Below are 27,950 nucleotides of genomic sequence, written 5' to 3' on the forward strand. Positions count from 1 at the left end.
GGAAATACGAGAGGAAGAAGAGCAATCCCTGCCCTTGGAAAGAGAGAAGGCGTACACAAGTCACACCACACAGGCTGAGAGAGGGAAGACCCACAAAGCACACAGGGACAAGCACTGTAGGGGGGACAAGCAGGAAGGGGGACTTTTAACAGCAGAGTGATACAAGTGCGAGCTCTGAGGAGGGACGGTGTGGGGAGGTTTGGAATGGATGGGGGTGGGGGACAGGAAGGCGGATGGCGTTGCACACAAAGAAGGCCCGCTACCAGAAACATGGAGGTGGTTGAGAGCCAACTTAGGCCCCAAGGAAAGCCAGACTGACTACAGCACAGGATAGACAGGGGACCAAGCAGCTGAGAAGGTGAAAGGATAGCATTTGTGGGTTAAATGTGAAGAGCTTCCTGTACTAGCTCAGGGGTGCACCTAGGATACATGGGACCCCTGAAATAGTTGGGGTGGGGCAGGGGTCCCCAGGGGCCATGAATCTGTGCCATTGAGGTGGAAGAAGAAGATCAAGAAATCACTCCATTAGTTAGCTAAAAGGAAAAGGGTTCGGACCAGATGGCAACAGGAATGGCAAGAGGGGGTGAAGGGGAGGGAGGGAGCAACTCTTAAGGGACTGAGTGACTCATTGAATGGTAGGGTCCAAGGACTCAGAGAAGACATCAAGGTTTCAAGCCTAGTGTGACAGAACGATGGTGGCCCTGACTGGTAGGAGAAAACTAAAAAGGGTAACCAGCTTGTGGGGGGAAAGAGACTCGACTAAGTTCATTCTAAATTTAAGGCACTGTTCAGACATCCAGCTAGGATTTCAGGGGAGCAACGAGAAATAGAGCCAGGAAAGAGCCACAAAGAGCCACATACCAGCAGATTCCCACCCAGACTGTGACGGGAAATGCAAAGACCCAGCAGGAGAGAGAAACAACTACAGCACATGCATTCTGCGGGACAATCACCAAGGGCTGGGGAGGCAGAGACGAGCAAAGAAGTGTCACTTTTTACCCTACACTTATCTGTGCAGTTTTAAGTTTTGACAGTGAAAAGGCACTCCCGTATTTTCTGTGTGATTATATAAATGATTTCAAAACAACAACAACAACAACAACAAAGAATTCGAGGGAGAGAAGAGGCCCCAAAATGTGGATCTGAGAGTCGTCCGCACACGGGGAGCAGGGGAAGCCGTGAAGATCAATATGTTATTAACACTGTCGAGAAGACGGCAGGGCAAACAGGAAGGGGAAGGAAAACTCCAAGGTAGCCAGACAGGGGGCTGACACACTATGAATGCTCCAGATAGGCCAGGAGCTCGGAGGGAAGCGGGCAGACAGGAAAGCTCTGGTGGAGGCATCTTTCGCTTTGGAGCTGTGGAGACAGATCTCTTTCCTCTTGGGGAGCAGCTTTCCGGGCCTGTCAAGTTTCAAAGGGATCTTCAGAAGGGAAGCAGTTTGGTCAAACATAAGCAAGTGATGCTCTGCAGTTTCTTTCCCTGGGCACAGCCGAGGCCTGTCTTGCGGGCGCCTGAGGGCAGTCCACTGCGGGCTGGAGGCCCCTGCTCACCTCAGCTTCCACCAGCTTCTTTCTTATGCCTTCAGAAGAGTCTTCTCGGTTCTGCAGCTTCTCCAGCTCCCTCTCGGCTCGCTCCTTGGCCTGGCGGATGTTCTGCAGCAGCTCGGTGGCCTCTGTGCTGGCTTTTACCGCCTGCGAGGAAAGAAGGTGCAGGGCACAGAAGTCCAAATCCACTCAGTGAAAAAGATGGTGACATGCCCTAAGTGGTACTTTCAGGGAACACTGAGAGTACACTCTCTCCATCTCCCAAAACAGTAAAAGCATTCTTTCTATTCTGTATTCCATCTATGCTAAGGTGCTACTTTATTTTTAACATCCCTGAATTTGGAATGCATCCTACAATGAAGATTGATGCATTTTTCTTTCTTGTAATACATAAAATAATGGTGTACCTGATAATCATTTGTATCTTTAATTCAATGTAATGTCATGAATGCAAACAAAAAGGTCTAGATGGATTGACCTACCTAGCAATTAAAGTATTTACCTCTGATCATTAATTTCCTTCTTATTTTAATTATCTCATTTGCTAATTTTCCTATGGGAAATTTGCACTACTCTTACATGAAGAAAACAAGATAAAAGCTATAATTTAAATACTTTTCTTTAAATAAGTCCCTTTCAAAGGTTAGGCATAGTATTAATGATAATTCACAAAATCCATATTTACAAGGAAAAAAAATAAACCTCTTAAAGTTTATTCTGTATTTACTGATTTTTATTTGGGCCCTAAATACACTAGTGGTCTTATAGCACCATAGGAAAGGAAAGACCCAAATTCATGAGACTAACAACTTCACACGTATTTTGCTTTAAATCAAAATTTTAAAAAGTAGTGGGGCTGGGACTATAGCTCGGTGGTAGAGCACTTGCCTTACATGTGTAAGGTACTGGGTTCCATCCTCAGCATCACATAAAAATAAATAAATAAATAAAGATATTGTACCAGCTACAACTAAAAAAATTAAAAAAAAAAAAAAAAAAAAAAAAAAAAAAAAGGAGAAACTGCAAGAAAACGCCAACTCCGAGATACGCACTGTCCTGTAAGGGAGCCTCTAGCCCCATGTGGTCCCTGAGCACTTGAAATATGGCAGAAAATTCACTTTTTAAATTTTACTTTGAGTTTAATTTTAAGTTAAATGAAAAGGGGAATTGGTGTCTGGAGAGTATAGAGTTTTGATATAAGATGAAAAATTTCCAGAGATATCGCCCAACCACGTTGAATGTACTTAACTTTACTAGACCGTACACTGAGAAATGGTTATTTAATGTTATGTGGAATATTTTTAATCACAATAATAAAAAATAAATAAATATTGGCTCTATTAAACCAAGCCAGCCAACACCTACACAAACACTCTGACAGGAGAGGCATGCCCAGAACCAAATTCATTCCAGCCCTTGAGTTAAGCATCTAGTGATTGGACAAAGGCAAGGCTTGAAAACTGAAAAGTTCTCACCACAAATAAATAAATAAATATATGAAGTGACAGGTGTGTTAATTACCTTACTTCACAACTGAGGGAACAAATCAGAGCACCATGGTATACGTTATAAACAGAGGCAATTTTTATTTATCGAGTTATATCTTCATAAAGCTAAGGTAATAACAAGTCAATAAAAATTATTAAATAAAAATAGAAGCAGGGGATTAACAAAGATTTTGCAGGACACTATCTACAAACACTACCCCCCACCATCACCAACCAGGGGATGACTCCAGGGATCCCCCAACCATCCTCCGGGCAGCCATGCTTCTGATAGAACAGCCCAGGCTTCTCCCACAAATGTGCAAACCGGGGAGCCTGGCCCCCTGAGGCGCGAGAAGCCGCCTCCCGGGTGCTGTTGTAGTATAATTAGAACTTTTACTTGAGAGTCTCACACAGCTTGGTTTTTAAAAATAAACACTGCTGACACGTCTCAAAAGGAAAAAGTATATTCAGAACTCTGATATTTTCAGGTAATAGCTCCCTCCCCCTTCATTTTCCTCGGCTCTGAGTGACTAATTCTATTTCTTTCATCTTCAGTGCTCTGGGACGAGGCAAAGAAAAGTCTATGGAAATGGGGGGAAGTTCCTGAGAAATCACCCTGGGCTTACCTTTTCCAGCTTTTCTTGGAGCTCCCGGATTTTGAGCTGCTGCTCGGCATTGATCTATAATTGAAATCCCAGGAAATAAGGAAAAAGGTAAATCAGCATTAACATCTGCATTTAGTGCAGTTCCAGTCCCTGGAGGTTTTCGGGGGGGTCTTGGGGGTTTGTCTTCCAAGACCTGCTCAAGGCGAGGAGGAGCGGTGGCCTATCAGAGAAGTCTATGGATGTCGGGTGCAAACTTCCATGAGGACTTTTCCTCTAGGACAAGTAACACGTATGTAGCCAAAAGACTAGAAGTCGAAGAGTGCTCCCACGCAATGGGAACTCTCATTCATGTTTTATTAAGTGTCTGCGTTTATGTGTTACTGTGAGGAAGATTGACAAAAAAATGAAGTGTCCTTTATCCTTCTGAGAACCAGAGCTAAAGCTCGACATGGTCACCCGAGGCAGACCATCAAGAAAACCTGGAGGGGCTGGGAGCGCAGCTCAGGGGTTGGGCATGTGCTCGACTTGGGATTGCATCCCTGGCACCAAAAAATTAAAGAAAATAAAGTAAAATAAATGTAGAAGAGATTTCTCGAGTCTTTGAGAAAGTATTCTTAATCGATGACTCAATACTGACAGCAATATTTTAAAATCTACCCCACAGAGCAAAGCCAATCACAGAAAATATACCTTCTCAAGTTTGGAATATTCTCCTGCTTCAGGCTTCCCTTGATCCTTAGCCTGTAATTACAAAGATAAAACACACTGGGAAATCTTAACAACCTAAAAGTCTTATAGACAACACCACCAATTTTACTTTCTTGGTCTCTGAGACCAAAATAATAATAATAAAAATAATAATGTTATCTCCTATAAGAAAAACATCAGGAGTTTCCAAAAACATCCCATTTATTTCTCAAACCTATACTCACTAAGCTAGTGCTCCCTTGTGTCTTGCTAAGATCATCCATGACTGTGCCCAAAGAGCATCCTCCTGGGGGATGGCTGACTACCTTCATCAGTTTATGCTGACATTCTGTCGCTTTCCGCTTGAACTCTTCGGCGGCAAGCCGAGACTCTCTCAGCTCAGATTCGTACAGATCGCTCCGTCTTCTTGCTGAGACAAGATCCTCTTCCAACTGATTCATCATCAGCCTCATTTCTTCCACTTGAGCCTGGTACTCCTAAAGAGCAGGCAATGCAACAAAGGTGAACTCTGGAACTCCGGGAGGAAAAGACAGGCTACCGACCACGGAGGGAGAGGCACGTTGACAGAGAAGGACAGAGGACCGACCCACAAACAGAGAGAGGTGAGTGGACAGACAGACCCAGCAAGAGACAGAGTGGGCAAAGGGGAGGAGCACCAGGAAGAGGAGGGAGCAGATTAGATCTCTACACTGCCTTCCTGTGTATCATGCATCTCACATGCCGAAAATAGGATCCTCTGAGCAAATGACACCACACATTATGAGCTGCACCTTAAGGCAGAACTCGGGAGCGTGCAGAGGGCTGTCCTTTAGACGAAGATAAACTGCTTACGTGTAGTTCTCCTCCAAGGATAATCATTCCTATAGATTTGTCCTTTAGAAGTCATGTGCTCCTAACACAATTAGACATGGTACTAGTTTTAAAATTAACCTTTCAAACGGCACCAGAGGGTAATTGGAAGTCTCAGTGGAAAGCATCCGAGAAGGTGAAACTCATCATTGTCAGTTTCTCACCATTAATTTTTCTGGCCCCAAAATTGAAGGATGAGCTTAATATTGCTCCTGCAAAGCAAGTCACCCTGAAATCTGGAAGAATCACAAAACACTGGCTCTGGACAAAATAACTCGTGAGAAAAAGTCTCAGGAAAGAATTATCTCGTTCCCCAGAGCAAAAATTTTTCAAGTGATCCAAACAGCCCTGACCTTTTCAAAAATGAATTGCTAAAATCAAAACACAACATTTGAACGGAGATTTTTTTTTTAATTCCATGATGGGATTTACCAGATGAAATGGGCAATGGTTTTGAAAAATTCCGGATCAAGTATAAAGAAAGATATTCTTCATTAGAGAAGTCAAGGCTAAGTATAAGGATTATATCTGAATAAGCACTAATCAAATCCAAGGTGACTGGGGTGGGGAGGAGGTATAATATGAAAGGTACAAGGGATTAAACAAAAGACTGTCTTCGATGTTCATAAAACACAGTAATGCCTCCAAGACCTCTTCTCCTAGGAAATAACTGGTAAGGTATCAACTGAGCAGGGATTTTTTTTTAAGCCATTAAGTTTGCCATTTATGCTTTTTTAATAACAGGATATTAGAACACTTTTTGTCCCACTATAACAGGTGATCTCTTGATGTGCATGAAGGGGAGGTGATGTTTTTTACAAAGAGCGGTGGTTTCCATGTAAGCAGCTCTCCCGCTCCAAAGGTAGAGAGGAAAGGAAAATGTGAGCCCAAGGAAGGGTGTGGGTCTCACTTCACTCTCTCCCACCCAAAATACACTGTCACTCCAATACAGTTTAGGACGCTGGGCACGTGGACCCTGGGTGGGGCACACTGAGTATTGATGCTTCACAACCTGCGTACAATCATCAGAACTCATCAGAATTCACAACACAAGTGAAATGGTGTATATGCTTTGCTTGGGGTTTCTGGACCCTCCTCTGCCAGGGCCACATATGACTGTGATTTTCGTGACTTTTGACACTAGGCCTGCCCTGGCTTCTTCCCCCAAAAGAAAAAAAAATTACATGCATATATAAATGCACACACGTATATACACACATATGCATAAATGTTTTATAACTGCATTTATTTAAATATAAGAATGTCAATATTATCTATGTATTTGATATAAAAGTTCAATTCTTTTGGAAGGACTTAAAAAATAAGTATTTTACATGACCCTAAAAGTAAAGTGGTCCCTTGTCCCTGAGCCTGCTGTGCCTAATGGGAAAACCAGTCCTACCCACACATAAACCCCAACTATGAGGGCAGCAAAGGGCTGAGGAGTCTCAGGCATCTATAGTCCTCAAGCTCCCCTTTCTGTCTTGGATTTATGTGAGCGCCGAGGGAACGTAATTTTTGTGTTTTGTCAGGAGCAAGGATAGAACGTCTGTCCCACTGGGCCCCCGACATCTCTCCTTCCTGAGCTGTCAGCACCCAGGGGAAAGAAGGCAATATCCTTGTCGTCTATTGGACTCTTGGATCACCTGACCTGCTACAGGCAGCAAAAGGAACCTAACGCATTTGCTGATCTTCTGTTATTAGGCTGGAGACTTCAAGGAAATCCTATAAATCCAACAGCTAAACAAATCCCTATTTGGGGATAAAGCTGAGAGATGATCGGTCTGTTCCCAGGGTTGCTGGGTGATAGCTGTCAACTCTGAGTATGGGACATCTGTGGGCAAGAGCTGGGCAGGTCAGAGGAGGAACCAGGGACAACTTTGATGGCCCATCTAAAGTAACTCTTCTGAATGGAGCTTCAGAGTTTGGGGGAAGGAAGGAGCAGGCATGGTCCTATTCATCCAGATACCCCCAAAAAACAAAAGGCTTTGGTGTACCCACACCTCTATTTCCTTTCCTGAGGAGGAGATGGGTGAGGAAGAATCAGCAGTTGCTACAACAGTGCCTGAATCAAACTATCCCAAGTGACCTTAAGGTGTTTTCATTTAAAGTCGAATCCAAATACTCTATAAGGTGTAGCTAGGTAGAAGGAATATATATTTTTAAAAAACTAAACCGTTGTACAGAAAATTAGCTTTTTAAAAGAAGAACAGGGAATTAATCCCAAATCTGGGAGGAATCAATATGCTGAAAGACAAATACTGGAAGTTTGCTGTAAGCATTAAAAGCTTTTTCCTGGTTTGCAAATATCCTGCTCTCACAACACATATCACAAGTTATTTCAATGTGTCCTCCTTTCAGTGAGAAATAAAATCTGAAACCAAGAAGATTTCTTCCCCCAAATGGAACTTTTAGCAGTCATTAAATCTAAAACTCCACATGTATGCCAACTGTGATATGAATCATAAAAGACATTTCTTTGAACTCAATGACCGGCATAAACCTTTTCAAAATGTCCTGATAATTCTGTTTCTATGGAATTTATGGACCCCAGCTGCTCCCTCTGGTGGCCAAACACAGCTTTCATTTCCCCAGGACGTCTCCAAAAAGTAAAATTTCCAAACACATTGAACTAGTGAGAGAACAAGAATCCTACCTCCTGAAACTTTTAGGATGAAAAACTACATTGATAAAAGGGGCATGAGTCACCTGTCAAAGCAGAGTTCTCAGAGTGTGCGTGTTCCCTTCAACATCTCTAAGGTTAGTATTGTTCAGAGGAGCCTGGTGATCCAATTGCAGTTTCCTATGCACATTTATTTATAATGATTTTATCAAGCAGGGGGATATTAACCTATCACTTAAGATATCAAGGGGACAAACATAGTATGACAACAGGGCACCCCCCCAAAGCCACTCTTTTCTTTAAATGGATCAAGTCCTTTGCAGGAGCTTCTCGGGTTCATACCACCCAGATGGCCAAGTTTGTGCTACCCCGAGATGAAAATGCTCATTTCCATCAGTGTTCCCATTAGGTTTTCTGAAGTGAATGAGAGTTGCCTGGCAGCTGATAATTCAGCTCTCCAATTACTCATTGCCATCTATTCATTAAAGTTTCTATTTACAGTTTCTTCAAAAGACAGAAAAATCCATGCTAAAAAGGAAACAATGAGGCAATATAAAAAATGAGCCATCTAGAAAGAAAACCCTTTTAGAAAGGAGGAAAAAAATAAAGAGAGAGGGAGAGTGGGCTTTTTAAAGACATCGGTTCCCTTTTCTGAACACACAGGGGACGGTTTTCTGCTTTCGGATATGGTTATGTTCATCCTGACTTGGCCTGAATGGCTCAAAGTTTTCTTCTACGATATTTTTTTGCATAAGTAAAACTATGAATTATCCTGGCTCCTCTCAATGTGGGTCTGGAAGGCTATAAAAATATTTAATATTTTTGGAAACATTTAAAGCAATGGTTAGCAAATTTTCTCTACAAAAAGTCACAGAGTGAGCAGTTTCAGCTCCGCAGACCAAACAATCTCCGTGACGTTTCACCTCTGCCTCCACAGAGTGAACCGTAGCAGTGACAGACAGGTTAATGAATGAGCATGGCTGCGCTCCAGGAAAATCGTACTTACGGACACATAAATTTGGATATCATGAAATTTCCACGTCACAAATTATTATTATTTTTCTTTTGATTTTTTTCCAACAATCTAAAAACATAAAAACCATTCTTGGCTTATGAGCCATAGGAAAAAAATGGTGGGTCATATTTATCAGAGGCTGAAGTTTGCCTAACTTTGCTCTGAACCAACAACTTATTAAAAAGAATAGACATTATGGGATGAGACTTCAAAAAGAGTTGCACTACAAGCACAGTATGATTTATATAAACCATGGACAATCTCAAGTGACCTACCTACCTTCTTCTCCCCCTCCAACCCTGTTCTCTCTCCTCCCCCACTCTCACCCTCTCTATCTCTTAAACATGCCTGAACTTGGAGGACCCAGCCGGCCAAGTGGCTGCTCTGCTCCAGACAAGCTGTCGTACCTGCTCTTTGATTTCTTGGAGCTTCCGGCTCTGCTCTCTGATGTCATGGAGAAGCTGCAGTGCTTTGTCATCCTCCTGGGACACCTCCATCCGTGCTTGCTCCAAACTTCGCTTTAAGCTCTGCAGAAAGCAAAAATTTTAATAGGGAGGCTCCACGGATCCTGCTCTGGTTGAAAAGATTCATTAAGGGAGCCGCAAGCTGCTTCGCCGACACCAGCACAGTTTCAGGTGACAGACCAAAGTTGACAATTTCCAGTTGGTTGCCGATTCCAGTTTTTCATCCTGTAAAACCCCTTGGTTCAAGAAACATCTCAAGCTTGTGACCTTATGGATCCAGCCTAAAACTCTATCAACCCTGCCACCATTTACCTAATTCCATCTCCTGCACCATCTACCTAATTCTCACAGGTACTTACTTGTGTGTATAGGAGTAAAAACAGTAAGATCCCTCGGCCATTAAACCACCATCTAGTCTTTTCTGTTACATCAACTATTCAGGGACCCTCAGGTAGATATGCTTCTTTCAAAGCTGCAATTATTTCTTCTACCTAGTTGTTATTTGAGAGTTCAGTGGACTACCTCCCCTTCCTGGCTAATTTTTCTTGAACACCTATCATCCATAAGGTTCCCTCAATGCTTCAATGGCACTGAAATATGTATCTGAAATACACAGCTGAATAACTTCACCCACCACTGAAAGGCAGCCAAGTCTGGAATGGAAACATAGCAGTTATTCTTAATCAGCCACGTTCTATAGATTTCCTCTCCCTTGTGGGGAGAAAAAAAAAAAACTTTAAAAATGTGTGATTCAACTTCTTAAGACTGTTTTTAATTGGGCACATTAAAAAAACACCTGAATGAAAAATTTAACGAGACAATGGAGAAGACAGTCTACTCTTGTGAAGGAAAGAAAAAACAAAAGTCACATGGTAAATGACAGCTGTCACTACACTGTTTCTAGGGAATGGGAGATTGATTGGGGGCAGGTTGGAAATGTTTTCTTGTATACATTTGGGAGTTTGGTTCCCAAGGCTGATTGTTTCGGGCATGGTGTGGACCAGAGAGGTTGGGATGGGAGATGTTAGGACCCTCTGCAACTTGCTGCAGTGACGGCTGACTCCCATCTCCAGGCTCCGTGGTACCAGCAGCCTATCTCAACCTTCTGTGGGAAATGAGTGCAGCCTCCTTCCCCAGGGACCTCACACCTGGTTTGTGCTGCTCTGAAATCGCAGATCTAGTCTTGCACTCTCCCTGTCTCTACTCTCTGCCACTGGCTGTGATGTGCCTCATGAAGCTGTCATGAAACAGGATGAGACACACACAACAGGAAGTGCCGCCTCCAAGGGAAGGGGGCTTTGGGGAAGGCTCACACTGCATTCTGTGATGTAGGTGGCAAGGTCCTGCTCCAGGAGGGATCTCTGAGTCTCAGAGGCCTTCAGCTCCACCTCCTTCTGACTAAGCACAGCCTCCACCTCTGACACTCTCCGATGTAACCGGGTCATTTCCTGCTCCATCTGAAACAGACACATCGACAGGTTAAAAGGGCCCCTGGAGGTCCTTCGGAGCAATCAAATCCCAAGCAGCCTCCGAAACCACCTGGTGGTCTGGGCTACTGCTAAATCGCCAAAAGTTGGGGTTGGAAATACCATTGTTTCTTCGCCCGGGAGCACACAGTTCTTCGCAAGGACAGTCACCAAACGCTAAGTCACTCCTCTCATCCAAGTCCTGCTTCACACTTGGTCACTTCTCTAACCCCGTTAGCAAGGAAGCCACCATCATCATTTTTCACCTGTTTGCTTTTTGCTTTTGTTTTTTGTTTGGTTTTTGCAGATGTCACTTTAAAATTTATCCCAAATCCATCTTGATCCCCCCCATCTCCTTGCAAAGATCTAGAGGGCAAATCCAGGACAGGGCAAGGAGCTATGTGTGTGCGTCTGCACTCTCAGGAGTCCCAGGCAAGCAGTGGCCTTTATTAGTTTCCAGAGAGTTGTCTCTGGGCAGGAGCAGTGAGTGTTAACAGACGTGGAGCATAATCAACACAGTGGCCGCAGTGACAGAAGCAGGAGTTTTTAAGGACTAGGAAGAGAGACTTCTCATCACTCAAAGCAGATGGGATGCATCTCAGCCACAGGTGAGGACCCCCGCCACCTGCCGGAAGGAGCAGACTTCGGGCTGGGTCATGCTGAGAAGCGGGCCGTTTTAAATCCAGGGCCTCCTCTGGTTAAGATTTAAAGGATTGACGGCAACGTCAAGGCCCGAATTCATCTCCCTCTGAGCTGCTGGAGGCGCGACTTCAGCGAGGGAGGGACGGCCTCGCTCTCTATGGATCAGGCGGCTCAGTGCCAGCAGCGGCCCCAGGCGGGTCCCTTGGCATATATTGACGGGAGGATCCTGGAGCAAGGAGGGAGGCCGACTGCAGAGATAAATACCTTGTGACACTTGTCCTGAGAGTCTTGCAGCTCTTTGCTTTTGATGAGAAGTTTCTTTTCCATGGAGCTAGTCTTGGCAGGGGAGTCCAGACCCGACACAACAGACCTGGACAGAAGAAAAACAGAGTCAAGGAGGCCCGCAGGGGAGCCTGAGGCACGAGGCAGAGACGAGGGACTTTTCAGTGTTCTGGAGCCACCAGCAAAGCTGGCTCAAGTGGCTTCTCATGACATCAAGGCCGTGAGGCAGAGGGGTGGAAGTGGGGGAGGACTCTGATGCAGGTAGCCCTGTGTGAACCGAGGCACCATGGACCTGAGGCAGGGACTCGGCCTCTCTGAGCTCAGTCTGCACATCCGGCGGGTGGTGTGATCAGAGGAACGAGCCCACAGGTGAGTGCACACGGGAAATGCCTAGCATCGTGCCTGGTGTACTTCCTCCACTCATACACTCTGTTTCAGTAACCTTCTGAGACAGTGATCGAGACACAGGGGTCCCTGCCCTCTGGGAGCTGACGTTCTGAGAACGTCAGGTAGATTCATAAACAAAAAGGATAACTTTGACAAAAGGAAGAAATGGAGTGGGGCTGGGGACCTGTTTTAAGCCAGGGAGATCAGGGAGGGCTTTTCAGAGGAGAAGACATTTGACCTGAGACCTAAAGGATAAGAAGGTGCTGGCCATACAAAGTTCTGGAAGGAAACAAGCTCCAGGGAGAGGGTGCAAAGGCCCTGCGGCAGAAAGGAGCTGACACAGCAAGTGCACGATGAATGTTGTAAGTCACTACACTGATCAAGGTGTCACCCCTTGCCCCAGCCCAACCCAGCCAGTTTGGTTTTGTTTCATTTTATAAAAACAGCTAATGCTTATGATGACGTGGCCAAATAATGCCCACTTTCCCTTCCTAATCCCCAGAAGCTATGAATATGTTAGCACATGTGGTAAAAGGTGCACATTGGTTAAGTTAAGGGTCTTGAATTGGGGTGCTATCCTGGAATACTGAAGTGGGTCCAATGTCATCACAAAGGTCCTCACTAATGGAAGCAGAGAAGGGCAGGAGACGTGACAGTGGTGGCAAGGGTCAGAGACTTGAAGACACTACACTGCAGGTAGCCGCTAGAAGCTGGAAAAGGCAAGGAGACAGATTCTGCCCTAGAACCTCTAGGGAGTAGACAGCCCTGTCTAGACTGATCTCAGCCCAGTAAAACCCATTTACGACTTCTGACCCCCAGAACTTGTAAGATGATAAACTTGTGTTGTGTAAAAGTCACTATGTTGGTAATGATTTGTTACAGCAACAACACAAAACTCATACTCTTATTGAGCCCTGGCCCACACCTGGTTCTATTCCAATGTTAGCCATGTTTTAACTCTTTACTCCTCACAACAAGCCTATAAAGTAGATATAATTTATTATCCTCATTTTCTGATAAGGAAATTGAGGCCTAGGGAGGTTGAGTAACCTGCCAGTTGACAAATGGCTTCTGTTGCTCTCAATAGGGAGCTGGGGGAAAGAGCTGGCTTTATGCACCCAATATAACTCTCTGGAAAACATCACAAAAATAATGTAACAGGCAGTAGACTAGGATGCTCTCCCCATAGAAAGGACAAACTTAACCCCACACAGTGCTCATCCTGAGAAGCAGTTGACTAACCCCAGAGGAGACCCAAGTTGTCATTCAGGGCAGCCTCCCTCAGTGGTTGGTGCCTGGGTACAAACCTGGCATAGGTGGAGGGCAGGCCCAGGTGATAGCGAGCAAAGCCTTTCACACATGGAGGGACATGACAGACCCCACCCCTTCCGCACAGTCTGTCTTTGTCACCTTGCTCACAGGATTGTAGGACCCGGTTATCAATGACTCCTTGGGTCTTCCTGTCAGACAAGTTCTGCTTTCTGCTGCCCCAAATGACTTCCCTGCCTAAAAGAGGTCAGTTCCCTGCAGCAATGCAAAACACCTCTCTGCCCAATGACAAGGGCTGGCATGATCTGTGCTGGCTGGCTATCCCCCAGGGACAGTTCTGCACACTCACACCATGGAGCAGCCAAGAGCGTCAACACCCTAAGTCCCACTGCTCTGTTCAAAATCTGACCCCAGCGCTCAAGAGCTATGGGCCTTTCCGAGCCTCAGTTTCCTCATCTCTCAAATGGAGACAATTCTCACCCTCCTTCAGAGTGCCTGGGACGGTTCAGTGGATGGTTCACACACGGCCCTCAACACGGCACCAGGCACCTCGAGAGGGTTCAGTAAATGTCAAGCGTTACGATTATTGTTTTGTTTTTATTATTACTCCACGCAACTCTGTAAACAGCACGTGCCTCGCGAGCCTAAAACAGTTGCTTGAAATGGTAACACAGGGGGCTGAACGTGCTCTGTGCCATTATTCACATTAAAACAAGTGGCGATTATTCACAGAAATAGGCAACAGGGAATGAAATCCAGAAATAAATCTTTTTAAAGATCTCATGTTGGGCTAGAAATTTTAACACCTCTCAACAGCCTGTTTTCTAGCCAACACACACACACACACACACACACACACACACACACACACACACACGCACACGCACATGCACACACAATTTCTCTTCGTTTTCATATGAGATGCAATGCTCTGCTGGCCTGGCCTTGAGTTTCCTCCACTATTTCCTTTATTCTTAGTGTGTGGGGCAGGGAACATGATGGACACCACCCAAGTGGGAGGAGTGATCCCTGGTCCTTCCGTCATCAAGGGTCACCCACGTGTCACTAAGTCACAGACATGACATGCGTCAAGGTGACAACATGGGCCACAGCTCTTGGTGCCTCAGCACAAAATGGGCCCCCTTTAAAGAATAATTCCATGGGCCCGTGATGGGGGATGGGCGTGGGCCACAAAACTTAATGACACGTGGAGGGCAGGGCAGGCCCGGCCGGCCATACTGGATGTTTACAGGGCCCTGCTCTGTGTACAAACAGACTGCTTATTCACAAAAAAGAAAAAGAAAGTATCTCTAGGTCATTCATTAACGGGGCCCCGAGCGGGGGAGATGTGCAGCCAGCACTCGCTGGGGACAGTGCGACAGCTCTCCTCATCACCGAGGTCCAACTCCGCAGTCTGCTATTTTGATGCTTGACAAATGCTCACTGTTTAGAAGTTCTAAGTACAGCAATTAAGAGCTCTTCAAAATAAATACGCTAAAGAAATCATTTTTCTTAGAATAAATAAAAAAATCACATCTAAAAAAAACTCTGGTTAAAAAAAAATGCTGTGACTAAACCCAGCGTAGAGCAATAGTCACATAAATAATAACGGGATTGGAGGGTGAGGCTGGAGGGTGAAGGGGAAAGGTCAACACGGCCTCCTCTAACTTCCCTGGTCCCCAGCCCCACTGCACGTTTGCACCAAACACTGATGTGCAGGGCCCACCCAGTGCGAGTACAGCTGAAACCCACGGGCTGGGAGGGCAGCCTGGGCACCACCATTTTTATAAAGCTCCTAATTGACTCTAATGCACAATCAGGATTGAGGACCATCGTGCTCATCAGAAGAAAGTGCTTGTGATTTAGGATCCAAGCATTCAAAACTCATAACTCTCCCCAGCATTTGGTTCCACGTGGCATTCGGGTTGGCCATTCAGTATCGGGGCCTTGTATTCATTATTTGAGTGTGAGAACCCCATTTAACATTCAGCATGGCGGGCTATGAATTTCATTCAAGACAAAGTTCAGGCATGAGACAATGAATCTCATTGACTATTCTAAAATATACCATCTCCATGAACTTCTAGAAAAGAAAATATTAGACAGGTACAGCTCACTTAGAATATTTACTTTCTATTTATTTTTCTTATAGACATGAAAATCAGTTCCTAGCACCAATGGCAAGCTCTCAATAGAGAGTTCTGAAGGAAAGAGATCCACACACTGCCAATAGACATTTTGAAATACTATCATAATTCATTTTTATAAGATTTTCATTAGCCATCCTTCTGACTTTCAAAGCAATATCAAATCATTGCTGATAAATGTATTATTCTAGAATTGAGTGTAATGTAAATCACTGCTCAAGAGCTTCCATCAATGCTGGCCTCAGAGCCACCAAACTATCACCAAACATAGCTTCTTGTTCTTCAAGCAGTAACTTGCTGGTCTTTGAAATCTTCCAAAAATGTACCACTTCATCAAGCACAATATTATTTAAAGGCTGACACCACTACTGCTTTAAGGAGTCTGCAGAGACTCCTGCAGCTAGTCAGAACTCTGAGGCTCTGAGCAATGTGGTACTGAACTACAGCTATTCATCTAGACATGAAGTTCCATTGACCCTGGAATGAGACAGAGTCTACCTGCTAGCTGGAGAGTCTTCCAAGAAGTGGCCTTTGTTCTCAAAATTCTTAAATGTCAACACATTTAAGAATGAATGTGAGCGGGGGAGGGCGAGAACACAGGATCTAGGAGGCCACAACCCTGAGCCTCAGGAGCAGCACCTGCAGTCCAGCGCTTCCCAGCCAGAGCCATTGCGCCCCCCCAGTGGATGTCTGGCAGTGTCTAGAGACTTTATTTTCATGACTGGAGTGGGAATGCTATCAACACCTAGAGAAATACTATCATAATTCATTTTTATAAGATTTTCATTAGCCATCCTGCTCAACAACCTACCTGCCCAGGAGAGTCCCCACCACAAGATTCATCCAGCTCAAAAGGTCAAGAGCACCAAGCTGAGAAACCCTGCTGTAGAGGGTATAAGGTAAAGGGAGTGACAATCCAGGAGAGAGACCTCTTGCCATAGCCCACATCATGAGGACTGGTGCCCGATTACGAAGCCCTCGCTATGTGCCGGGCACTATGCTCACCCTCCTCAGATTGTCCCCTGGATCTTCGGGAATCCTATGACCTGGTATCATCATCCGCATGGTCCCAGGGAGAGGAAGAGCTGATGTGGCAGCTTCTCCGCCTCCGTCACATGACGATGATGATGGGTGGGCAGGTTCAGGGCAGCAGAGCTGGGGGTTCAGAGGGGAGGGCTCTGAAATCAACACTCATGAGTTCAATCTTAACTCTGTCACTGCTGGCTAGACAGCACCAAGAAAAGTGCCACAGACGCTCAGAGGGGCAAGGGCGCGGAGGAAAGGGAGAATGGGTCACCGAGAGAAGGTGACCTCTAGCTGTGACAGGCTAAGCCTGAGCCCAGGACAAACTGGGGACCCAGGAACATTGATAAGCCAGGTCAGTCTACTGCCACCCCCGGAAACAGCTCAACCCACACAAGAGCTGCTCTCCCTCCATCGCCTGGAGGCTCACGGGGGTAATTAAATGGGAAACAGGATGAATATTAGAACCAGACCAGTTCGTGCTCCGGGCTCGAAGAGATGCAATACAATGAGGCTGCTAATAAAAGAACATGCAGCCTGCCCACACATTGCTTTCCTACTCCTCCTGGTCACATCTCGGATACACAGCCAGTTGTCCCCATGGAGAGAAACGGCACTTCTGAGCAGCGGGTGCATGCAGCCACCCACCCACACACAGCAGTGCTGTCTCTTCCAGCACAAAGCCAAGTTTGGGTTTTCCTTTTTTTCCAGCTTCTATTTTCTAGAAAAATTTACTCTGAAATCAACTTCTCTTCCTGATATACACATCTGCTTTATAATTATAGAGGCGCAGAGAGTATTGAGAGAGGCAGTGGCACACGACATGGGGAGGGGTTGGTTGGCAGCTGCCAGTGCGACACAGAGGACGTGTCTTCTTAACATGTATTAGACATGACCTAGAAACTGCTTCACATGGAACCTCAACATCGAAGTGAAAATGATTAAATGTGGTTTTCTCAATGATGGGCCTATAAATAATCCCACATCACCAGAAAGAATCCCTGAATAAAGCTCTTCACAGAATACTTCATATCAAAAGAGAATACAACGTGTCTTGTGTGAGTACTCACTGATCTCTGCTGTAATGATTAGGACCACGAGTGAGTATCAAGCCATCCACCGCTTCCCTGAGGAAGAGGACCGGATGCCTGCAAAATATGCTGCCAGATCCCATGTCACAAGTCACAGACATTCCTGAGATAGCCAAGGGCAGATGCTCCATGCTACAGTAAGAGTAATCAAAATTAGCTCAGCGGTGGGCCTCACCTTCATTGTGGTCAATGGCACTAAAAACTCATATATCCAAAAGATGTAATGTGGTAGAAAAAAAAAAAAAAAAAACATCAGGATTCTGTTCCCCCCAAATATAGGGGCTTTTAAGATGCTGCATCCTGAAATTTGTGAACTAACTTTAAAAACGCATTTTAAAAGACACAGTGGTATCTGTCATGAACACTTGGAAATATCGAAAACACTGCTCTCGCAAAGAGCTGCAGAGCCTGTCTAGCTCTGGGGACACACACACACCCCACATATATATATACACACACACACACACCACATACACACACACCACATACATACACACACACACACCCCACATACATACACACACACACCCCACATACATACACACACACCCCACATACACACACACCCCCCCCCACACACACACACACTGATACACTCTACCAGCAGTGGTCTCCAGATAAATTAGAGCATTTGTTTTTAAATAATTAATATCTAGCTCAAAAATCAATTATTAAAAACTATACTGTTAATAAAAGTATAGCTTCCTTGTGAGATTTTTAACACATTTCCCACCTCTAAGCCAGTGCCTAGCTCTGCAGGCTAATTCAATGACACCTTTCCATCTCTTGCCTGAATGAGTACAACAACCTAACTTACCTCCTGAATCTCAACTCTCTATTGCTCAACAATGGTCAGAGGGACCTTTGTAAATGAGGGACAGATACTCCAAATCACTTCTCAAAATCCTACAAAGCTTTCCTACTCAGGGTATGCAGAGCCACATTCAGGTTCGGCCAATCCCAACCCAACCATGCTTCCCATAATCCAGCTGCCCCAGTAGGCTTCTGTTCACTGGGACCCACAGGCTAGCCCAGCCTGGGGGTCTCTGCCCTTTTACTCTCTGCTTGGAATACTCTTCCCATTTCTTTGGCAACCAGCTCCTTGTTATCATTCTGGCTGGACACACTGTGCAGCAGGAATGCTTCACTGCTGCATCCCCCTTCCAAAGTGCTTGGCACACAGTAGGCTCTCAAATCTTTATTGAGTGGATGAACGAACACATGAATAAACGTCCATCTGTCCCAGCAGAAAGCAAGCTCCATGAAGATCCTGCGTTCACTGCCATGCCTCAGGCTCCAGCACAGAAGGCCTTCCTGAGTGGACCACTAAGTGCTGGTTTCAGGAAGTTGAGTCACCACCCACAGGGACACAGGGAGCACTATGAGGCGACTTGTAAGTCCATGCTGAGCACCTGCTCTGAGCATCGAAAGTGACCATCCCCACTCAGTCCCCATCCCGGTTCTGATTTCTTCAGAGCCCGGCCTCCATCTGAAACCGTCTCACATGTATACTGACCGCCCTGAGAACGCTGGCCCGCGAGGGCAGGGAACTGGCTGTCTGGCTCACAGCTGGGCCACAGCTTAGAACAGCGAACCTGAGGAGTGAAGGAATGAATGAACAGACGAAGGGCGAGCCAGCACTTCTGTGTCCCTGGAGGCCGCAGTTTAAAGGCCACAGTGGATCAAAGGAATCCAAAATGAGAAGGACAGGGCACGGACGCTGGCACCAAAGACCCTTCTGGCCTCCACATCAGAGATGACCTACATTGGTTCTGAGACGGCAATGTCACAGTGACGCGCACACTCTCCATTCAGGGGACACTCAAACTCACTAAAGGGGGTGGGAGCACATGACATCCACGCTGGGCACAGAACACAGTTTCCACTGGAACCGGATTGTGCCGGAACCTCGGGAGTGTTTCATGGAATACGCAGATTTAACCAACACATCATCGACTCCATTCAGAGTGAAAAGTTGGATGGAGATATTAGGACATCTGTCAGGCACCCCACGTGGAGCTGGAGTCTCTCAATGGGCAGAAACCAGTGAGATGTCTTTATTGAGTGGAAGCAAAGGGAAAAGGAGAGTCGACAGCACCCCAGCCCCAGCCCCACCCCTAAATAACAATAACTACCATGAAATGAACACCCGTCCCTAACGAGGGCTCCATGCAGCTCCCCAGGAAACCTACCAGAGAGGTTCTATTACACCTCCCACTTTAGAGGTGAGAGAGCTGTGGCTGCAAGAAGTGAAATGCCCTGTTCACACAACTAGGAAGAGGTGGAGCCCAGATCTGAACCCAAGTCTCTCCAATTCCAAAGCCTGGACTTTCAATGGTATGCTATAGTTTGCTCCTAAAAATAAAGCTTTCATCAGCTGTAAAGCTAAAAGTTGGAAAAATTGGCCACCCTCTGCTATATGCAAGCCCTGTGAGCTTCCAGAAGTAACCCAAGCTTCGTGATCACCAGCTTTCTTATCTGTAAAATGACGAGTGTTTCCGGGACTAAATGAGAATGCTTACTAAGCACTTAGAATGGGGCCTGGTACACAGTGAACTCTTGGGAAAGCCACGCTTTCACCTTGATTATCAGACAAGTGCATAATCTTGTGTGACCTAGCAAAGTCATGGTTGGTAGAGGCAGGGTTGGGGGACAGAGATCTGGAGGCAACTAGATACAAGGCTAAGTCTCAGATTGGTTATTACTTGCGAAACTTCAGGAAAGTAAGCTAAGCTCCCAAGCCTCGGTGTTCTCATCTGTAAAACAGGGATGATATTAGCCACTTCACAGAGCTATGGTGAGATCAGGAGGACTGAGTGAGATAATGCATGTAAAACCCCCAGAATAAATAGCTCTGGATACAAGGGAGGTGCCTCCAAAAAGAGGCTTTCATTAGCAGGTATATGAATTGTGCAGAAGGATTTGGCATCATCCCTGGCCACATTAGTCTAATTCAATTCAATAAATGTTACACCTGCCCTGTCTCAGGCAAAAGAAGAAAGACCTGGTTCTGCTTCAGTGAGCCTGGGGTAGTTTGGCCAGACCCAGAGAACCAGGAGGAGGTTCAACTGAAGAGGCAGGCTAGGGTCCTGGCATACCAGGCTTGAATGTCAAGTTCAGGAGAGGCCATTAATTCTATGCATACTGGAATGCTGTTGAAGGTCTCAGCAGGCAAATGACATCATCCAACCTATGCTTTGGAAGAATTCCACCCTCTGGAGAATGGAGTACAGCCAGGAAAGCCTGAGGCAGAGCAATCAGTTAGGAGGCAACTGCAACAGTCCAAGCAAAAGTCCATTAAGGGTGACAGTGAGGACAGAACAGTGCGCACAGACGAGGTACAACGTGGAGGACTTGGCAACTGATGATAGGCAGAAAGAGTTAGAGATGACTCCATTTTCTTGCCTAGAAGGGTAGGGAAGTGGGGGGCGGTTCTGAAATAAAATTAGGAAGAAGGCCAAGGGGGAAGTGGGAGTTAAACTCAAGGAATGGAATGAGATCACCAAGAACAAACTAGAAAGAGAACTGAGGATGGAACTTCAGGTGATGGGTATTCATTTTAAGGGCCTGAAACAAAGATGGTGGCCACAGAATTGGAGGGGAAACCCAGTATCCAGAATGCAGATGAGACAGAGCAGAAAGCCATCCAGAAAAAATAATTAATAGTGTCACACAATGAGATAGACACCACTGGATTTGGGGGCTGAGTGTCACCAGCGGCTTCTGATAAGTCATTTCAGTAGAGGGATGGAAGAAGAGGAATGGAATAGAGACCATTCTTTCAGGACGTTTGTCAGAGAGGAGAGGAGATGACAGGCGAGTAAAGGGAACCGAGAGGAATCCACTTCAGCACAGAGGAGTTGCCAAACTGGCGCGGAGCTCGAGAACATGTAGCACCATTTAGTCAATGACTGCCTTCGAACGGGATCCGAGGCAACCATGCAAATTAGCAAGTGTAGGCCAGCATAAAACACACTTGACAGATCTTCTGAGCCTAATCTTTAGAACTGGGATGGGACTGTTGGATCTGATTTCCTAAAGGTATCTTTAAGACAAGTGAGAAGGCGGCAGAGTGGTCCTGCCAGGGCTGCAAGGCAGCACGCACAGTCTAAATAGAGAACAGAATAAGGCAAACAGCAGAACAGGATGTGCTTGACTAGGAGAGAGAAGAAGTTGAAGGAGAAGAGGAAAATCAACACAACTCGCCCAGGCAAGCGTCAGACATGCAGTCCAGACAACAGTGGGACAGAAAAAGCACAGGGCACTTGAGGGCAGCCACCCTGAGCAAAGACTCATTATGGTTTCTTAACTTATTTGGATAATACAGCAGATACATGCCTTCAGGTACCAGAGAAGACACTGTCATTGTTGCTGACTATTTAAAAAAATCAAATCACAGATGAAACTCTTTGCAATAGGGATCTGGGCAGCAAGCACAATGTCAAAGAGCCTTTGGCTGCATGTGGAAGGAAAACAATCATTAAAGAGATGATCCTCCAACTCCCAAGTATTTCAATAAAAAGGGAGTGGTTGGAGAATTGCGGCCCTCTTCCGCCAGAATGAGTTATCTCAGGCAGATGGGAGGCACCTGGAAGGATAAAACAAACATTTGAGGAGACATGATCCGAGAGCCATCACGAAACTGAGATTTGCTCCCACAAAAGTGACTTGGATCAGCTCATCAAAGGCTTGCTGCGCAGTTATGGACGATCAGCTTGAAGCCTGGTAAGAATCAAGTCAAGGCGGTTTGCTGTCCTCGTTGAGCCTGCACTCCAGCAAGCAAGAACTCTCAGGGAGAGCGGGCACAGCACGTGTCGTGCGCATGCGTGCACACATACCAGGTGAGAGTCTCTAGAGGAGAAGAGGAAGAAATAGAGAAATCCAACAGCTCTACAGTCCACCTACTCAACAAACCCACAGAAATGGAAAACAAAGCCCAGCATTCAGACCTGCCTGGCAGCTCCCCTGATCTCACGATCTCCCTGGCCCAAATGCATGGCTCTTCATTCCAACAATGGCCTCCACTTCTGACAAGCATGTGACCCTGAGCATCCTACACAAAGTTCCTGATTTTTCCTGCCTGTGGCATTTATACGTGGCAGTGGAGCACAGAGGCTATGAGACTCTGGAGCCACACTGCCCGGGCTCAAATCCTGACTGAGCTACCAAAAGCCGCAAGATCTTGGGCAAGCTGCTGGGTCTTCATGCCTCAGTTTCCTCACATGCAGGACGAGAGTGATGCGTCCACATTCCTCTTGAGACTGTTGTGGAGTTTAAATGAGTTAATCTGTGCAAAGAGCTCAGAGCAGGGCCTAGTGAAGAGTCGGTACCCTGTAAGCTGTTGTTATCACTCTGACCACCTGAAATTCTCTCTGCCTTCCTCTCTACTGATCCAAATCTGTGGCCTTTTAAAGAGCCAACCCAAATATCTCCCTTCCATTAGCACACTTGTAAGCCTGGTGCCAGCACATGTGTTTACTGAGGGCCTATCCTGTCCTGAGCTCCAGGAAGACCAGAATAAATAAGCCCAGCCGAGCCCTGGAAATCCCAATCTTCACAGGGAAACGAACAGACATTCCAAGAAGGATCATCATTGTCAGTTAGCAAGAACTGTGAGTTGGCAGTACCCATTAAGTGCCCCCTGTTACATTTTGCCTTACTCTCCTGACTTGCCTTAAGCGGGTAATGTCCAATTTGTACCACGCTGTTCTGCAGCAAAGATGTGTGCTTTGTGTTCTCTGAATAGTTTCAACAAATCTGCTTTGACAGAGAACACCAGAATGGGGAGGGACCCATTCTGGGACTGGATCTTGTAATTCTGTCCCCCACAGTCTACTCTTCTCCAATGGCCACCTTTTGCCAGTGAGGATTTGGCAACTACAGGTTAATCTTGCCCTTGGTCAAGGTGGTTAAGCACTTCCAGGAGAAAATTCCTAAGAGCTGGGAAGCTGGGTTTGGGTCTGATGTGACTTTAGACTACCTAATATTTGCCAAGTCCTTTCCAAATCCTCTTGGCAGAAAGATAGATACAAACATAGACTGGTGTACTCGTAAAAACAAAAATAACGACAATGAATATTTATTGAGGCTTTCTCGTGCACTGGATATTAGAGCAAGGGCTTTGGGTGTTTCATCCAATCCTCCTACCTTCCTACAGAGAGGCACCACTGCTACCCCACTACACAGTTGAGGTACCTAACTTACAAAGAAGCCCCAGCAGAGCAAGAGGAGGCATCAAAACTGGCTTTCTGGAAACTTGGAAAGGTGGGGTGGTGGTGACTCTTCATTCCTCCACCGTGGCTGCATAGCTGGTCCCATCACTACACTCAGATCCACCCAGAAGCAAAGAGCCTGCGGGCAAAAGGAAGAGAACGCCCCCTTCCTAAAGCAGGGCCCCCAGACACTATGAGCCCACAAACCCAGTGTCACCAAGATCCCAGTGCTCCTGCAAGATTGCCAACTTCTCCAAACACAGAAAACCAGCATGTGTGGAACACACCAGAACCAACTGGTTTTTACCTTGTAGGTCCCCACCTTCTGAAGGCCTGCAGAAATGCACTGTGTGCCAGCAAGAGTTCAAATGAGGCAGTGCCTCAACCTAAGGGGAAGGAGGAAGGACGCAGAGAAATGTGCCCCATGCTGACGGAGAGGCAAGAATGCTGGGGTCCATTTATTTTTAAACCTTGAACACACTGAGATATCTGTCACTACTCTACTATTGTAAAGTTCAAGCAAACAGTTCAAGGAACAATTGAGCATTCAGAGCTTGGGAATTTCATTTGGGGTTCCTGTTGGCTAAAAAGGAAAAGAGGCACCAGAAAGACACTGTCTAAAACTCACCTTCCCATAGTGCCGCCCCAAAGATCGTGGCCCAGTTCCCCACGATCCCTCCTGCTCTCCCCAACCCAGGCTGCCAGGAACTCCCCCCTCTGCCTCATCCACTGAAATGCTGAGATCAAGATCGCTGCTAAACCTAAAATCAGGATGCACTCAAAGCTGGCTGGGGTTCCCCATCAAAAAAAAAAAAAAGATCCTAAAAAGTGAGAAGCAACCACAACAGTAAAAATTATTTCGTGGCCAGAGTCTCTGTGAAAATTCCTCGCTCATTCAGCTCCAACTCCGAATGTTTCATTCAATTCACTGGCAACAAATCTGGGGTCAATTTTCCTGGCACAGTACAGCGGCATCTGCAGTTGCCTCTGTGGTGTGAACAGTGAGTAACAGCACAGGTAATCGGCGTGTGTAAATAAAATCTCTGATGCCAAAAACATGGAGACGGAGGAAAGGAAACTCAGGAAGACCCTGGAGATCGCTGGGTGGCAAAGGTGACACCTCCGGGAAATGCCTCCCCCCTGCAAATTAATTCCCAAACTGCACGTCAACAGAACTGCAGGAGCTACTAAGCAATGTCATCCCTGCGTCTCTTTTATTGGATTTCTAATTGATCCTAATCTGACATGTCCAGGGTCACCTACATCCAACAGGTGGAGAGCATTAGGAAATGATGCTGTAGGTTGCATCCACAGAGCTGCCCTTGGCACAGCAGCCAAGTCCGACGACAGCATCACAGAACCAGATGAGAAGGGAAAGAAAATCTTTCTGACTCCAACTCCAAATTGGCATGGAAAAGGCACTAGAGTTCCTCAAAGATGGGAATACACCAATTCCATCCTCCAGAGAACAAACACACAGTTTTGTCTGTATGGACTGTTTTATTATTTTTTTTTTAAATGAGAATCGTATTAAACATTCTGTCGGGGCATTAACAGAAGCTCATTGGATGCTCCAGAGAGAGACTTTGAACTCCCAAAGGTGAAATCGCAAATCTTCAGACACAGTAAGCAACATAAACACATTCTGGGAGAAAGGACCCTGAGTAAATAAAATCAAGAAATATTTATCCAGGACCCGGGCCTTAACACTGAGATGCCCTGTCAGGGAGCTCCCTCAACTGAGCTTTCTGGGAGCAGCAGAAAGACGCAATTAGAGTCTTCCTGAAAAATAAGCAATTAATCACACAAGCTTCAGATTAATTGCCTTGCCTGAAATCCTCCTTACCATTCTCCCTTTGCCCCTGAAATCCAACTCCCCCGTGTCCTCCCTGATTGTTCAGATCAAGATTACCACCCTAAGCCAGCGCTCGCCCTGACCCAACCAGCCCACTGCCAACCGCAACTACCACTCCCCACATGCCTCCTTCCAGCCCGCTCAGTGACCTTCAGTGTGTCGTGAGTGTCAAGGTGGCGCTGCCCACAGGGCTAGCATCCTTCGACGCTGGGCCTCCACTCCTGCCCTGCTGTGACACTGATGCAACCTCCCAGCCCAGCTGGGCCACCGCAAATCCATCCGACGGCACATTCAACAGCTAGTCAGGCTGCTGCCTCTCCTACCACCATCCAGATTGCTTTGGGAGGTAGAGCAAAGAATCCAGAAAGGCACATCCAACGTGCCCAAATTCCACCTGAATTTTCAATGTGATCTCCAGCAAGGGAATAAAGAAAGCCCACCTCAATATGGCCCACATAAAAACCTCTCCCAAATTCAACCACAGCCTACAGCCCTATCCCATATCAAATGCCCAAATCCCCATAATAATCTGAAATCTTTTCAGGAACCTTACAGTCAAAACGGCACCCATGGGGAGACACCATCCAGGAACCAGTGCGACATCCCTTCAAATTGATATCTAAACTACAAACACAACAAACAGGGACTGGATGCTGCCAAGGAGAAAATCAAATTCTGCTTATCTTCTAAGTGGGCACCAACTAATTACCCAACATCACCCCCAAGAGCCTAGAAGTGAGGGAGTCGAGGTGCCTGGGGAACAACACAGTAGGTCTAAGACCTTCCTGGGGAACTTCCTTCTCTGAAAACGGAATGGCATCAAGCTCCCACATCCAGAGACTACTGCATTTTGCAGAAATTCTAGGAGACTGGAAGCCAGGACCCTCTGATCCAAACACAGTGTAAATGCATTTTTCAATAGCTTTTTGTAAGAAAGGAGAAAGACCTGCTAGGTCAAGGTGTTTGCAGCGATATTTATATTTCCATTTTCTAGTTTCCTGGTTGGTTTGCCCCCACCCCACCCCCCGCCCTCATGAAGCCCAGTTTCTGTGAATCAGTGACTCGGCTACATCACACTCTCTCCTGGTGGCTCCCACTGACGGGGCTTTCTCTGGCCGCCAGTGCTCTCCTGGCTCAGAGGCTCAGCTGCCAGATCCCTGATCTTGCAGCATACTTGGAGAGGAGCCCAGCATCGTCTCCGTTAGAGCTCTGGTTCAGACACTTGCAGCTCAGTTAAACCCATCAGGAAACCTTTAGCTCACGAGCCACAGTTTGGAGGATTCTGTCAATACGGCAAGACAGCAACCATCCACCCACTCGAGACAGACAGATACAGAGATGATGGATACAGAGATGGGCAGCTCGTCTTAACTCCTGCACGATTTCCCTTTGACCAAAAATCTGCACTGCTAGAAATCCACTCTCTCCTCACCAAAGACTGGAAAACTAGCCCAAAGTAACAAATTCACAATGATGATGCCACAGACAGGAGCAGGCACCTCACAGGCTGCAAAGCAAGGATATTAACAGTCTAGCCCCCCAAAGCCCAAACAGGTAGCCTGCTCTCCAAATGCAGACAGATCACCAGCCTCCCTCCGCCGCACTCCCCCCACCCTCCCACCGCCACCGCTGCCACCACCACCGTGCATCAATGCAGGTCCCCCAGAAAGTCCGATTTTCACTTACTCAGATCTACCAAGAATCCCCAGTGCCTTGCTGTACGAAAACCCCACAAACGGCAGTTCTTCGCCCGAGAAACCCGAGGGGCTCAGCTGGCACGGAGAGGATGAAACCCACGAATTCTTCTCTGGTTCATCAAAATTGGAGGTGTCATCGTCAGACTTGAGGGTGGGGACGAAGGGGGGAGGCGCTGGTTAAAGAAAAACAAGAAGAGGTGGGAGAGAAAAAAAATTCAGATGGATTCCACACTGTTGCGGAGCAGAGCGTCTGACTCCTTCGGCGTTGGCGACAGCACTGCAGCGCCTGCTTTCAATCTAGCTCCTCGCAGCAGACCCAGCCTGGCTCCTACAGCAACAAGAGATTAACCCCTTCCCTGCCAACATGGCCACCGACCCGCAGACAGGCTGCCTCCCCGGCGGGGGCAAAGTGAAGAATAAACTCAAACAGGTCACCCGGTGCCACAGAAGTGCTGGATCACTCACAGGAGCCCCTGCCTGACATTTCCAGAAGGCTGCTGTGGGGCATCAGCTGACTGGTGCCAGGTGACCTAACCCTACCTAGTCTCTCCTGGTCTGAGTTATTAACATCGAGTGTTGA

General features: G+C 46.4%; 1 protein-coding gene across 3 annotated transcripts in view; it reads right to left on the bottom strand.

Moving 5' to 3' along the window:
• The window catches only part of Cit (citron rho-interacting serine/threonine kinase), a 157,953-nt gene that overhangs the window by 65,115 nt on the left and 64,888 nt on the right, over positions 1 to 27,950 (bottom strand). For all 3 annotated transcript variants that reach the window (XM_026403400.2, XM_026403399.2, XM_026403398.2), the window contains exons 9-16: positions 27,360 to 27,543; positions 11,672 to 11,777; positions 10,613 to 10,756; positions 9,243 to 9,362; positions 4,654 to 4,824; positions 4,331 to 4,381; positions 3,662 to 3,715; positions 1,555 to 1,695 (exon numbers count right to left, since the gene is read on the bottom strand). In XM_026403400.2, coding sequence (XP_026259185.1) covers positions 1,555 to 1,695; positions 3,662 to 3,715; positions 4,331 to 4,381; positions 4,654 to 4,824; positions 9,243 to 9,362; positions 10,613 to 10,756; positions 11,672 to 11,777; positions 27,360 to 27,543 — 971 coding nt within the window. The remainder of the gene's footprint in view (positions 1 to 1,554; positions 1,696 to 3,661; positions 3,716 to 4,330; positions 4,382 to 4,653; positions 4,825 to 9,242; positions 9,363 to 10,612; positions 10,757 to 11,671; positions 11,778 to 27,359; positions 27,544 to 27,950) is intronic.

The sequence above is a fragment of the Urocitellus parryii genome, chromosome 3, assembly GCF_045843805.1.
Source record: "Urocitellus parryii isolate mUroPar1 chromosome 3, mUroPar1.hap1, whole genome shotgun sequence".
NCBI classification, from domain to species: domain Eukaryota; kingdom Metazoa; phylum Chordata; class Mammalia; order Rodentia; family Sciuridae; genus Urocitellus; species Urocitellus parryii.